General features: G+C 47.2%; 1 protein-coding gene across 1 annotated transcript in view; it reads left to right on the forward strand.

Moving 5' to 3' along the window:
* Positions 1 to 13,848, forward strand: part of KLHL3 (kelch like family member 3) — a 118,398-nt gene extending 104,550 nt beyond the window's left edge. The window contains exons 12-15 of the mRNA XM_040240031.1: positions 2,995 to 3,123; positions 6,541 to 6,681; positions 9,282 to 9,425; positions 13,580 to 13,848. Of these exons, the coding sequence (XP_040095965.1) occupies positions 2,995 to 3,123; positions 6,541 to 6,681; positions 9,282 to 9,425; positions 13,580 to 13,608 (443 nt within the window). The 3' untranslated portion in view covers positions 13,609 to 13,848. The remainder of the gene's footprint in view (positions 1 to 2,994; positions 3,124 to 6,540; positions 6,682 to 9,281; positions 9,426 to 13,579) is intronic.
* The last annotated feature ends 274 nt before the right edge of the window (positions 13,849 to 14,122 follow it).

Consider the following 14,122-nt stretch of genomic DNA (forward strand, 5'->3'; position numbering starts at 1 on the left):
GCTCTCGTTTCGGTTATTTGTCTATATTACAGGTTGGGGAGTCCAGAGTCAAGATATAACGCAGGAGTACAGTGTGTTTGGGAGGGTGAGAGTCAGCTGTTTGATCAGTTTTGTCCTCATATTTTATGTCGAGGATTGTCAGCAGAACCCTGAGGGGGGTGGGTGACTTTCCCCAGTTTTGATTAGTCACTGAAGGGAGGGTTGGTGCTGGGTCCTGCTCAGTCAGGAAGGATGTGTGTGGTGAGGTAGGAAGAGGGGTGCGGTCTGGGGCCTGGCTGGACAGTGCACTGGAGCGCCAAGTGCCTTCATATCCAGTTTCTCGTTTTGTTCCTAAAACTCTCTCGAAGGAGAAGGGCAGGACTTGGATTTCCTCCATTCTTCAGAAGGGGAAACTGAGTCCCAGAGGAGTAATCAGTGTGCCTGTCCCATACTGGAAAACAGCACAGTCACTCCTTGAACCCAGGTCTCCAGGTTCTAACTCAGAACATTGGCAAATGTTATTAATAACTGAGAGGAGTTTTAGAAATATGTATGATTTCAACATATTAAACCATAGAGTATTATTTGTACTCAACTGTTATACTTCACAGGACAACACTGACTTATTAGCCTGTCCTGAAGTGGGAATTTAGTGGAGAATCTGTGCATTCACACAGGTACACAGGCATTTTCTCTTTCTCACGTGTACACACAGCTCACACACATGCTTCGGGGAGAGTGTTGGGCAGGGAGTTAGACATTAATAGGAATGTAATTTTCTCTTGCTGCATCTCTTGGTCTGTACCAGTGTTACGTAGTTTAAATTTTAATTTAAAAGTATATTGTTCTAACACGCAGAACGAGTCACCTTAGTGAGTGAAAGGGTTTTGTCCTCCTACCAAGATAAATTGCTTCTTGCAATCTCATCCTCCTGGTGAAACAGAAATTGATTTGTCTGCCAAGCATAAGTGCTTTGTCTAGCCACCTTCCCATTCCCCCCCTTGCTCCTTAGTCAGGAATATCAAACAATAGTGTAGGGGTTAAAAATAGCGTATCCCTGAAAGGAGAAACCTTGAATGGGTATTTTTTCAGCTGACACAGGGTTGAGATGGTTGATGGGAGTTAGAGGAGATGCCTTCATGGCGCTCATCAGAAATATTCCCCCTGACCCCCTTGACAGAGGCTTCTGTAAGCATGTTCTGCATGGCAGAAGTGCTGTGTGGTAGCACACCCTGTCAACACGGAGGACAGACTGGGGGTTTATTTATCTTTTCCATCCTGAATCTGAAGCTGTTTCGGCTGCCGCCTCCCTCTCCTCATCTCCTTACCACGGCGTCACAGCCTGACTGACAACTGGGGACAAAAACAGGAAGACCAGGATTTTTAGCTACCGGCTGTCCTGAAGAATCTCTGTGTAGAAAAAGGGACAGTGAGGCTGAGAGATGAGGCAGAAGCTCCCAACAGAGCAGAGATGGTGTATTTTAGAGACTGGGGTTGCCCTCAGGAGCGTCTTGTCTCCTCCACACCCCTGGCCTGTCTCCTCCCTTGTGATGGATAACTGGCCAGGCAGGTGTTTACCTCTGAGCCAGCACGCACCCCAAGAGTAGCCTGGGTCCTGGGGGAGCCTGTCTGAGTCAGGGTTTTGCTTTCTGTCTCGAGAGCAAAAGGGCCGGTTGAGAGGGCTCTTGAGGCAGAAAACAAAACCAGGCTCAATGATAGAAGAAGAAATAATTTTACATTTGATGCAGTAAAGTCTTGATGGTAAAACATGGTTCTTAGCCTGAGAATCTCTTTCTGACTTAAAATAATTGCAGATTTTTCACATACTGGTTGTATTCTTGGTGTGTCTTCATTAAGAAAGTACATATTGACCAAAAAGAAATCTTTTAAGTAGATTTGCATCTGGTGGTATTTATTTAGCCTGCAGCTAGTATACATCCTTATTATACACTTATTACAGTGTAGATCCTAATTATAACTCCAGGGTCCCCCATAGAACTGAGACCTCAGATGAAGTAGGACCCCCGCACCCAACACACACACACACACACACACACACACACACACACGGAATCCCACTGCATTCTAAGACTACATGTTAAACCCAAATGTTCAAATCTCTCTGGGAGAGCTCAAATACCAGTTTCCTGCCCCTTGCCCACCTCACCACCATCCTTAGGCCAAAATGGTGCTCTTCGATAATAGTTTACGGTACTTTATTTTAAAAATAGGTGATGGTCAGCAGAAAGTAACACAACATTGTAAAGCAATTATCCTTCAATTTTTTTTTTTTAAAGTTTAACTTGAATGTAATCCAATAGATCAATATTTTCCTTTAGGATTACACTTTTTGTTTTTGGTTAAATAAACTTTTGCCTATTCCAAGATAAAGAAAAAAAATAGATGATGGTACTCTGGGGTTCTTGTGCATGGCTCAGAAACTGTAAGGGGATCTTACAGCAGATCAGTTCCAGCCACTCTAGCCCAGAGTGCACACAGAGCACTCTATTCACATGCTTTGCTTGCCTGGGTGGTGGATAGAGTACAAAGCATGGTGAAGACAGTGTTTGGGTTCCTGTTGGAGAATATCTTTCCATATTTGTTCGGTTTGCTGTTGTGAGCCTTTAGCCAGAAAGTCTGCCAGCCTGGCTGCAGCAGGGGCCCTTAAATTTTCCATCTCCCCGGTGCCTTGTTCTGGAGAAGATCTAATATAGTTCACCAGTGAGAATATGTTGAGCCCTGGTGATGCCAGGCCATAGCTTTGCACTGGGTGTTTGGGGTGCTTTTTGAGATAAAGCTTCTGTGCTGCTTTGAGGAGGAGCCCAGGGCTTCAGAGGAAGTAGGAGGCAGAATCATGAAGGATGCTTGCTCTGGTTGGTCTTCCTGGGGAAGGAGCCCTGAACCCTGATGGAGGTGAGGGTGTGCTGGTGGGTTACAGGCGAAATTTCAGCTACGCTCCAGTTCCATGCCAGGGTCCGAAGCACCCCCGACCCCTGGCCACTTTGTCTGTTCCAGGGAAGCTGTATGCCGTAGGGGGCTATGATGGGGCCTCTCGCCAGTGCCTGAGCACCGTGGAGCAGTACAACCCAGCAACCAATGAGTGGACATATGTGGCGGACATGAGCACTCGCCGCAGCGGCGCAGGTATGGGGTGGGGTAGGGAGTTGGGGTTCAGGGGGCAGGCCGTGTCTGTTCTCACCGGTGGGTCTGGAGGCCAAAAGCTTAACGTTCTACCTTATTTTCCCTCCCTCTTGTCTGCTTTCAGTGTATGTAATCCCACTCGCACCTTTGCAACGAGTTAACCTTTCTCAGGGGGGATCCCTTTGTAGAGAACCAATGGGATCATATTCCCTTCCTCGTCATCTCTTCCGTTTGTTTGGAGGTGTCCACGTCTCTTGAAAGTGAAGCTTGCTGTGTGCCAGGTGCTGTCCTAATAAGCACTTTCTATGTCTCATTTATGTTTAATCCTCATCACAGCCCTGCAGGGGTTCACAATATAGCTCACACAATGTAACTCCACTTAGCAGATTTAGAAAGTGAGCCAACCAGGGGTTAATTAGCCCAAGGTCCTGTCATTCATCATTTTCATTAGTCACTGGCAGAGTCAGGATTCCTACTCAGGTCTGTCTCCCTTCAAAGTTAGCTTTTTCTGACCTCAGATGATCTGAGTGTCGTTCTTATGAAGTCCCAGTCTTCCCTGGAAAAGCTAAAGCTTGCCTGTCTTTGTCTTAGGGGGTCAAAAGTCAGGTTTGTATTTGAAGATAAACTGGTGTCTCTTCCCCAACTTTTCTTCACGTCAGCCCCCTCCTGGGGGAAGGCCAGGAGCTTTGGGATTTTCCAGGAAGTGGAGCAGCAGCCCCTTCTTCCCTGCTTTGTCTGCCCCATCACGTGGGGGCCCCGGGGAGAGGGTCTGGGAGGGCAGACGGAGGCGGTGGGGGCTGGGCACCTGCTCTCTGTCCCCGGTTCCTGTGGCAGTGGTGACTGATGACCACCCTGGCTGCCGGTAGGCCCTGTGACTTCTGGGAAGGGAAGCCACAACTGAGAGCTTTCCCCCACAATGTTATTACTTTATTATCTTTGTATTTTTGAAGATTGAGTTGTGATCTCATTTTATACCACCAAACACATGACCACTTCCTCAAGCATTCCTTGAAAATTAGGCTGTTTTATTTTATTTTTTTTAGGCTGTTTTAATATCTTTCAAGAATCACTGTATACTCACTCACTAGTTAGGAAAAAAAAAGCTGGATGATTCCATTTAAGAAGCATTTGTGTTTGGAAGGCTATTTTTAGGGAGCTCGTCTCTGCCGATGCTGACAGGTTGGCCCTTCCTGAACACACAGCACATGCGTGGAGGGCAGGAGGCCTGGACCTTGGTTCTGGGTCCACTCGAGCATGCTGTGTGGTCTTGGCCTCCGCTTCTTCAGATGTGAAATGAGTGGGCTGCAGTAGGTATTCCCAACGGTCCAGTTCAATTCATGTCTCCTGGTTCTCCTTCCTTTACAGGGCTCTTTTAGCAATTTCAGTTGATAGTATTGCTGGAGTCTTCTTTGGACTTACTGGAAATCCTATGTGTGACTGAGGTGTGAGAGCTAGTGGTCACAGCCCAGGGTGCAGGGGCAGCTCCTCAGGAGCAGAGCAGCACACTGAGGTGTGTGGCTGTTCCCCGGAGCACCTGGAGCAGAAGGTGTGGAGGGGCGGCCCTGAGCAAAGCCGAGCACAGAGCCACCTCAGAAAGTTCAGCCTCCTCCTGTGGATAGAGCTGCCTTTGGAGGCCTTACTGCTGTTTCGGGCTGCCCAGGGGTCACTGCTGAGTGGATGTCCCTCAGGCTGCTCGTGCCTCTCACCTGGGCCAGAGGCCCTGGATGGTGACGAGGGAGGCACAGTGACCTCAATTCAGGGGGCGTCTCTTTCCCCGAGGTGGATTCTTTCCTCAGTGCCCTGGCCTCAGGCTCCCGGGGCAGCATTGCTTTAGAGCTTCACCTCCCTAAGATTCAGGGAAGCCTCCCCTCTGGAGTTGGGCACCCATGTACTTGTCCAGTAGGTGTTCGTTGCTGGCTAAAGCCCAGAGACCCTGGCATGGGGGCCCCGGTGGCTCACACTGTGTTCACCTCTGTGTGAACTTTAGCGGAGGAGGCCGCAGAAGGGGGTGGTGTCCCTGAGTGCCTCCTCAGCAGGGGTGGGCAGTGCCAGCAGATGGCTGTGCGGAAAAAAAAGGCCATCTCTAGGTTCCAGCGTGTGCTCGTTCCTCTGCACATGGAGAAGGGGAAGGTGAGGCAGCTTGGGAACACTGAATTGTATTTTTTAACATCAGTCCATTGGACAGCCGCTGTTGATGCAACACCACCATCTGCTGTTAGTTTAGGGCAACTGCGAGGAACCATTTGCACACCCGCATAATTACTGGTGGGATTTTATGCGTCTTGTCATTCAAGTAGTATTTGTTGAGAACCTACTATATGCCGTCAGGCACAGGGCAACCTACATTAATAAGGCAAGCGTGGTTCTCGTCCACATGAAGTTTATATTCTGGAAATTGAGACCTTGAGTCTGAAACCTGGCTGCACGTCACAATCACCTGAGGTACTTTTTCTGATTCCTGGCCAATGTCTCTGGGAGTGAGGCTGTGGAGGTCTATGTTTTCAAAAATTCCCCAGCTAATTGAGCTGCAGCCTGTCCATGGAGTGGAGTAGTCTGTGGTCCACTGAAACTACCCATCTAGTCCGGCTCCCTCACTGTACACAAGTGAGAACCAAGGCCTTGAAAGGGCAGCACCACCTGGTGGGCAGGTTGGAGACACAGGTCCAGAACCCAGGTATCCTGGATACCATGTCAGCTGCCCTGCCACCCACCTGCTTTCTGGATTTTATTTCCTTGACTTGTATTGTTGTTGTTTAGTCTTGTCTGACTCTTTGTGACCCCACGGACTGCAGCACTCTAGGCCTCTCTGTTCCTCATCCTCTCCTGGAGTTTGCCCAAGTTCATGTCCATTGCATTGGTGATGCCATCCACCCATCTCATCCCCTTGTATTAAAGGATGACATCCCCTTGACTTGTATTAGAGAATGTCAAAAGGTTATGCCAAAACCTGTGAACGATGCAGTCCTGGCCCTCAGCTGAGGCTTATCACCACTGTGAGTGGTTCAGGGCCCCTCTGCCACTTAGGAGGAGAGCCCAGGGGCAGAAAGGATGGCTTCTGATTCCAGATAAGCAGGGAGGTCTCAGCAGTCATGATCTCAGCACACCTGCTGTGTCGTTTCCATTTGAAGTCTCTTTACTACACACACACACACACACATATTATGTATATTTTTATGTGTCTTTAAAAGAAATGAGGTCATATTTGCCTTCCATTTGGAGGCTTTCTGGTTGGTGACTTTATGAGGCAGGCAGGGTACCATTATATTTGTTCTATAGATGTGGACCCTGCGTTCTAGAGGGACAAAATTACACTCCCCTTGTCTCCCTGCCGGTGACGGCTGTCCAGGACGGGTGCCAGGCCTCCTGGTTTCTGGTCGCGGCAGCCAACCTGAGGCTGGGACTCTGTGCTCTGCCTTTCAGGGGTTGGGGTCCTCAGTGGGCAGCTGTACGCCACAGGTGGTCATGATGGGCCCTTGGTGAGGAAGAGTGTCGAGGTTTACGATCCTGGAACAAACACCTGGAAGCAGGTGGCAGACATGAACATGTGCCGACGCAATGCAGGTAATATGATGGCTCCTTCCTGTTTTCCTTGTGGGGAGGTTGTGGGTGTTTTCTCCTTTCAAACACAGGCCCTAAAAGAGGCAGAACGGAGAGCTCCCATGGCCTGGGGCTGAGCTTGTATCCCGAGCAGGGAGTGTCCATTTGCTGGGCAGGGAGAGCATGGAACCCCCAAAGCTAGCCAGAGGGCCCCCTCTTAGAGGCAGAAGGTTCCTTCCCTCCCAGTGAAGCATGATGACTTTCACTGCACATGGATGGACTCAGACCCAGAGGAGCAGTGTGCCCAGGCCCACTGGCTTTGTTGGGTAGCTAAGCCTAGAGCTGTGTGGACAGGGCCACACAGTGACACTTGGTTCTATCTTTTCTTTGCCGATGTCTGAGAACCTCTCACTTCCCCCCAGAAACTGATTTCCTTCCTTTCAGTGGTATCCATGAAAGGATTTGTGATCCATTCTCCAAAAGGACCACTTTCCTTATTCTCATTTGTATTTCCTGTCTCTCCTTCCCTTGCCTCCCCCTCCTCTTTTCCTTCCAGTAGGAATGATTTTCCTTAGAGTGTTTAGAGTTTTGTTCTTGGAGACTGATACCTCTGTTAAACCATTTCCTTTTAGACCTTTGCCCTGTGGGTCATGTCTTATGTTGGTATATCTTGCTTTATGCCTTCTCACTCTATCCAAGTGTTGGCTTAGCCCAACTTCCCTGGCTGGAAATACAAGCAGGTGACTTTCAGGCATACTTATTTCCTTTATACTCAAATTACCTGCTCGCTAAACCCATTTGCAGCTGACTTGTTGAAAGTGTAAATAGAGGGGAGTTTATTAATTTGCTTATTGTCTAAGCCTGCTGTGATATAACCTGGCATTTGGCCTTGAGCCACATGAATGAGGAATTACAGAACCTTCAAGGCAGCTAATGCAAGAATTAGGTTTAGATGTAAATGCATGTGTATGCACACGTTCGCATATAGATATTTCTATTTTTTATAACAAAAATGGAATCTTGCTGTAGTACCGCTTTATTAAAACCTGCCTTTTTAGATCCACTTTACAATCTGTTATGAATATCTGATTATAACACTAAGCCTATTTACATAATATTATTTTAAATGGCTGTAACATAATTTAAAGAGCCAGGCTGCTATTGGACATTTAGGTCATTTTCATCTTTTCTGTAAGTAATGCTTTGGTTATTATAAATAGCCTTTATAACTAATTAATGCACACATTTAAAATTATTTCTTAGAATAAAAGGTCAGAAGTGAAATCTTGGATTCAGAGGGAGTATATATGTTTTTGACATCACCCAGGAAAGTGGTGCCTTTTATGCTTACCAGTATTTGAGAGTATGTTCACCAACACTGGTAATTACTACTTTCTGAGCATCACCCACCCCTGTACTGGGCTTCCCTGGTAGATCAGGTGGTAAAGAATCCACCTACAATGCAGGAGACCCCAGTTCGATTCCTGGATCCGGAAGATCCCCTGTAGAAGGGATAGGCTACCCACCCCAGTATTCTTGAGCTTCCCTGGTGGCTCAGATGGTAAAGAATCCACCCGCAATGCAGGAAACCTGGGTTCAGTCCCTGCGTTGGGAAGATACCCTGGAGGAGGGCATGGTAACCCACTCCATGATTCTTGCCTGGAGAGTCCCCAAGGTCAGAGGAGCCTGGTGGGCTACAGTCCATGGGGTCGCAAAGAGTCAGACATGACTGTACAACTAAGCACACAGCACATCCCTGAATTAGGGCTTTCCAGGTGGCAAAAGTGGTAAAGAATCCAGCTGGCAGTGCAGGAGACGTGGGTTCAGCCCCTGGGTTGGGAAGATTCCCTGAAGGAGGTCATGGCAACCCACTCCAGTATTCTTGCCTGGAGAATCCCCATGGACAGAGAGCCTGCTGGGCTAAAGCCCATCGGGGTCAAAGAGTTGGACCTGACTGAGCATCTGGGCACATAATCCCTGAATCTTATTTTGAAAAAAAACACAGAATATTGGACTGTGGCCTTTTAAAGTATTAATGAGCAGTACTTACATTTTCCTACTCTTGAGTCCCTGTTACATGAGACCTTGCCCCCAAACCAGCTGCCTCTGAGATCAGGGTGGGTGGAAAGCCTTTTCCCTGAAAACTGTATGTGGATTTAGATACCAGTTGTATGAAGGGATCACAAGCACAACCATTAGTGCCTTGCAGTGTTGATGAAACAGGGCTTATCAGGGAACCAAGCAGAGTAGAAGTAGTGTGGGTGAGATCCCCTGAGCTGTCTTCTTTCTTAGCTCAGACTGAGCGTGGGAGGCCTGTGTGCCTGTGCAGTAGAACGGGGCCTGGACCTATGGTGTTCTGTGCCAGAGCAGGGAACATCTGTGGGCCTGTATCGTTGTGAAAGCTGCCTGGTCAGAGACATGACCTTGTTAGGAAGGGGGCTCCTCAGAGCCCAGTGACTGTTGGGTATTCATTCGTGGAGCAGACTAAAACCTGAGGAGCCAAATATCTATTGTGCTACCACAAAGGGAAGGAAGAGCACCCCCAGGGCAATCTAGACTTGTCTCTCGCCCACTCTCTTGTGCTCCTGCTCTCATGCCTCCTCTGGCCTCTCTTTGATTCCCAGGGGTCTGTGCAGTGAATGGGCTCCTGTATGTGGTTGGCGGGGATGATGGATCCTGTAACTTGGCTTCGGTGGAGTACTACAATCCTGTCACTGACAAGTGGACGCTGCTGCCAACCAACATGAGCACAGGGCGGAGCTATGCAGGTCAGTGTGCTCCACGCCCCGCCCCCCCCATACCCCTACAGCAGGGCCTGGGATGGGGTGGGGCAGGTGGGGCCCAGGTCAGTTTGCTTAACTTGGGACCAAGTGCCTCCTCCAGGGATGGCAGATGATTGTCACCTGTCACCACTCCTTCATGCTGTGCACGCGACAGATACCTGAGATTGACACTCATTTCCCCAGTGAAGTTGAAGGTAGCCTCCGAACTCTTCTCAGCAGCGTTCCAGGGAATCCCTTCCAACTGATCTCAGTTGTCATAAGAGGTTTTAGAATTTCGTTGTCCTTCCTGACCAGCCTCCAAAACCAGGAAATACAAGATAATGTACATGTAAGTGATGAAAGAAATGTGCTACACAGGCTCTAGGACATGACATGTGAGAAATGGCAGAGTTAGGGAATACTTCCTGGAGGAGACAAAGCCTGCTTAAACTTAAAGACTGGGTCACAGCCACACAGATAGCTGTTTTTCACTGGGTACCCACTCCCTGCACCACAAAGCAGTGTGTTAGATATGGTAACTTTTTCACCGCTTAGCTATTTCCCCTCATGTCAGACATTAAGTAGTTCTCAGAGTCTTCTTTTGCTATGATAAATAATGCTCCAGTAAATAACTTTGTTTATAAATCTTCACCTACAAGATATTCTTTTCAACAACCCTCTGGTTGAATGAGACTGTATCCTTCCATTTTATAGATGATGAAACTGAGGTTTGGAATGTTTAAATAATCTTTCCAGGATCATGTGACTAAAAAAAGTGTCAGAGTCAGAATTCAAACCCAGTCCTAAGCCCATGCCTTTTGTGCTACCATAACTCAGAACTGGGGGGATGAAGCAAGAGGCTAGAGGGAGGAGGGAGGAAAGAAGCTGTTGTAGAAGCATTTTTTTTTTTTGCGTGTGAAATCAGTTCCCTGACCAAGGATTGAACCCATGTCCCCTGCACAGGAAGCACAGAGTCTTAACCACTGGATTGCCAGAAAAGTGCCTATGGAGGCTTATTCCTGGTGGGGTGTGTGTGTGTGACAGTTTTGGTGAGGTGTAGGGTACAGGATCAGAATTGGTGGGGCTGAGGTCAAGGGTCTCTAGGGAGACAAGCAAATATATCTGTGTAGCTCAGCTTCTTGTATCTGGTTCTCCAGAAGCTGGAAGAGTTAGAGCTAACATTTATTTATTGAGCACATACAATATGCCAGTCATTCTCCTAAGTATTTTATGACCACTATCACTCACTATGACTCCAGTGGTATTCTTATTCTTTGTTTCATTCGAAAGGTCATTATTTCATTTTGTTTGGATTTTAGTGCAAAGGAAGACTATGCTGTGCAGGCTCAAAGGGCTTTGTATTGCGTTCCGTCTGCCCAAGGCTTCAATTAATGAACTTATTTTACTTTTTTGTTTCCCTCATTGAGGATTTTTATCAACTAAATAGAAAAGATTTCAGGGCATTTTGGTCCTAGAGTGATTCTGTTCTCATTGTTACTTATTAAAACCAGCACTATCATTTTCTCTCCGAAGCAGAAGTGAAAAGTGCAGGGCATTTTCCTATATGAGGCAGGGAGGCCAGTGAACGATGCCCCCTTGGCTCCACGTGAGTTTTAACGAGAGGGGAAAGTGCAGGTGTGAGTGGTTAGCGTTTTGGGTATGTGCTGAGTATTTCATGTCCATTTCTTTACTGTCTGCTTACTCCAGAAGTAGGTGGGAGGGAGATGAGCAGATGTGTAGTTTATGTTCAAACCCATTGACTGAGTGCATCTGTTGTCTTAGAATCTAAGGAAATGGCCTGACATGCAAAGATTTATGGACAAAGTTATTTATTGGAGCATTACTTATCATAGCAAAAAACTGAGAATTACTTATTGTTGGATGTGAGGGACATAGCTAAATAAGCTGTGGAATATTTATACAGAAGACGTGTTTTTAATATAAGAATATGTTTGTGACAGGCTGTTAGGTTAAAAAAAGGATGATGCAGAATGTATGTACCATGTGAGCTCGGTCGAGCAGTCCTGGGTCACGGGGGTTGGAGTAGATCCTGCTTACAGAAATGGATATTGGAGTCACATCTGAATTCAAGTCCCAGCTTTGCCCCTAGCCCTGGGCCTCTAGGCAAGCCAGTCAGTCTGATTGAACCCCTGTTTTCTCATTTGTGAAATGAAAATAAAATCGTACAAGCCTCTTGGGGCTGTTGTGAGAATGAAATGTGAGAATATGTGGAAAGCGCCTAGCACAATGCCTGTCTGGCAGGTAGAAACCACTCAGTGGCTGATTATGACTATCATTAGAAGCCAGGATATATTCCAAAAAAGAGAATGGTGATTCTCTTTGTATGTAGGGATTAATTTTGTTTTCTTGGTGTTCTTCTGTGTTATCTAAAATTTCCATAATGGGAATATTTTATTTTATAATCAGAAAGCTTATATAAAAAGCAATACAGGAGCCTGCTTTTTAAAGAAATGCTACCTTGAGAAGGAAGAGCCTTAGGTGCAGGCAGGATGTTCTGAAAGGCAGACAGCACATCTGGGTCTGAGGACTTGGATTCTGCCACCTCTGATCTTTTCTCTCTGAACCTTTATCCAGATATCGACATGAAATGCGTGCCTCAACAGAATCTCACTATTTGGGTGTCCTGGGCTTTCTTTTAGCAATGTTCTCTCAATCTCATTTTAACCAGATTTGATAGTCTAGTCATGGGAATATGTTAAAGTAAGGCTCCTAGTTACACCTTACCTGTAAGTTAGAATTTGGTTCAGCTGCAGGTACCAGAAAACCTGTCAGATACTTGCTTAAATAAGGAAGTATCTTATTTGTATGTATGTATTTGTCCCAGGCAGAAAGGAGTCCCTGGCTAGCCTGGAGGTTCAGACTGCTATTGAATCAGGTTCCTCCTGTCTTTTCTGTTCTGCCAGCTTTATGAATAGCTCCTGCTGCCCCTTGCACCTTACGTGAGCTTTTTCCGGGCAGGTAAAGGGAGAAAGTCAAAGCTGCAGCACTGGCAGACTTGTATTTACAATTGTATGGGTCAGGGTTGCAGCACCTGCAGCTGCAAGGAAGTCTGGGAACCTGAGCTTGAAACTTGCTACTCTCAGTAGCAGAGGACAGGGGTGTTGGGTGAGAAGGCCTGCAAATGTCTGCTGCACAGCTGCAGCCCATTACATGTAAGATTTTAGGCTCATAAGTTAGCTGTTGAGTGTGGTTCAACTTGGCTAAAACAGTAACACATACAGACATGTTTGGAATGTTTATCCATGCCTAGAATTTAGCATTGGAGGGATCTTTCAGTTAGATGGGCTTCCCTTGATAGCTCAGTTGGTAAAGAATCTGCCTGCAATGCAGGAGACCCCAGTTTAATTCCTGGGTTGGGAAGATCCACTGGAGAAGGATTAGGCTACCCACTCCAGTATTCTTATGCTTCCCTTGTGGCTCAGCTGGTAAAGAATCCGTCTGCAATGTGGGAGACCTGGGTTTGACCCCTGGCTTGGGAAAATCCCCTGGAGAAGGGAAAGGCTACCCACTCCAGTAGTTTGGCTTGGAGAATTCCTTGGGGTTGCAAAGAGTCAGACACAACTGAGCGACTTTCACTTTCACATTCAGTTAGATGACCTTAAATATGTGGGAACGAAGCCTGAAGAGGTACATGGACTTATCTGAAGCCACAATGCAGCTTGAGTGGTGGCAGAGCTAGGATGGGAATTTACTTGCTGCCATGAAGTCAGTCCATTGTTCTTTCCAGTTCATTTCCATGTCTGCTAAAAGGGGACATGAATCACTCATCACTTCTCTTAAAGTGATACAAACTTAGAGCTGTGAGGTTTCCAGTGAGGATGCTGAGTGCTGGAAAGAGGAGTCATTACATTATGAGATGAGTTGGTGTGATGATGCGAGGTGAGACCTCTCATCTGTGGCATTGAGGGACTGTGCTTTATGTGCTTTATGTTTAAGCATCTTGTAGGGACTTAGCTGTTACGGCAGGAAACAGCTGGCTGCTGACAACCTGAGTCCACAGGCCCTTCAGTGTTTGGGTATAAGTCATGCCCATTTCCCTTGACTATGGCTTGGAATGCTGTTCATGAACTCCTTGAGACTCTGAATAAGCTTGCAGAAACTATTAATAATATGGTAACTTTCTCCCCCTTTCATCTTAGGTGTTGCTGTGATTCACAAGCCTTTGTGACCCCAACTCCCACTGCCAGGAGGTGGAGGAAGGGAGGGGTGCTGCCTGTGACTCAGCGCAGCAGGACCATGCTGGTTGGATGCCACTCGCTGCCGGAGTCTGCAGTGGGGCAGGGACTGCCCTCCTCCAACTTGGCAGTATCGTCTGGGTGGGAAGACAGTGGTTGACCCCTGGCTCCCATGAGGTGTTTGTCCCCTGCCCTGAGCAGTGGGTTCCTTATAGTTCTGGCTGCACCTTTGAGCATTGTGTGTGTGTGTGTGTGTGTGTCTGTTTCTATAGGGGTATTAGAGAAGCTGGAACTTGTGTGTGTGTGTGTGTATGTAGGGGTGTGTGTGTACGTGCGTGTGCAGAACGTTTTGCTTCACTAAGTTGGGGGATGATGACGATCTACTCCATTTCTGTACTACTGATCCGTCTGCTATGCTAAAAAACAAGTCACAGAAGCCTCTCTTCTGGATTGGCCCATGGGGACCTTGGGACTACTAAAGCTGCTGTCTACTGGAAGTGCAGTTGG

Source organism: Oryx dammah, unplaced genomic scaffold (genome assembly GCF_014754425.2).
Source record: "Oryx dammah isolate SB20612 unplaced genomic scaffold, SCBI_Odam_1.1 HiC_scaffold_5, whole genome shotgun sequence".
Lineage (NCBI taxonomy): Eukaryota > Metazoa > Chordata > Mammalia > Artiodactyla > Bovidae > Oryx > Oryx dammah.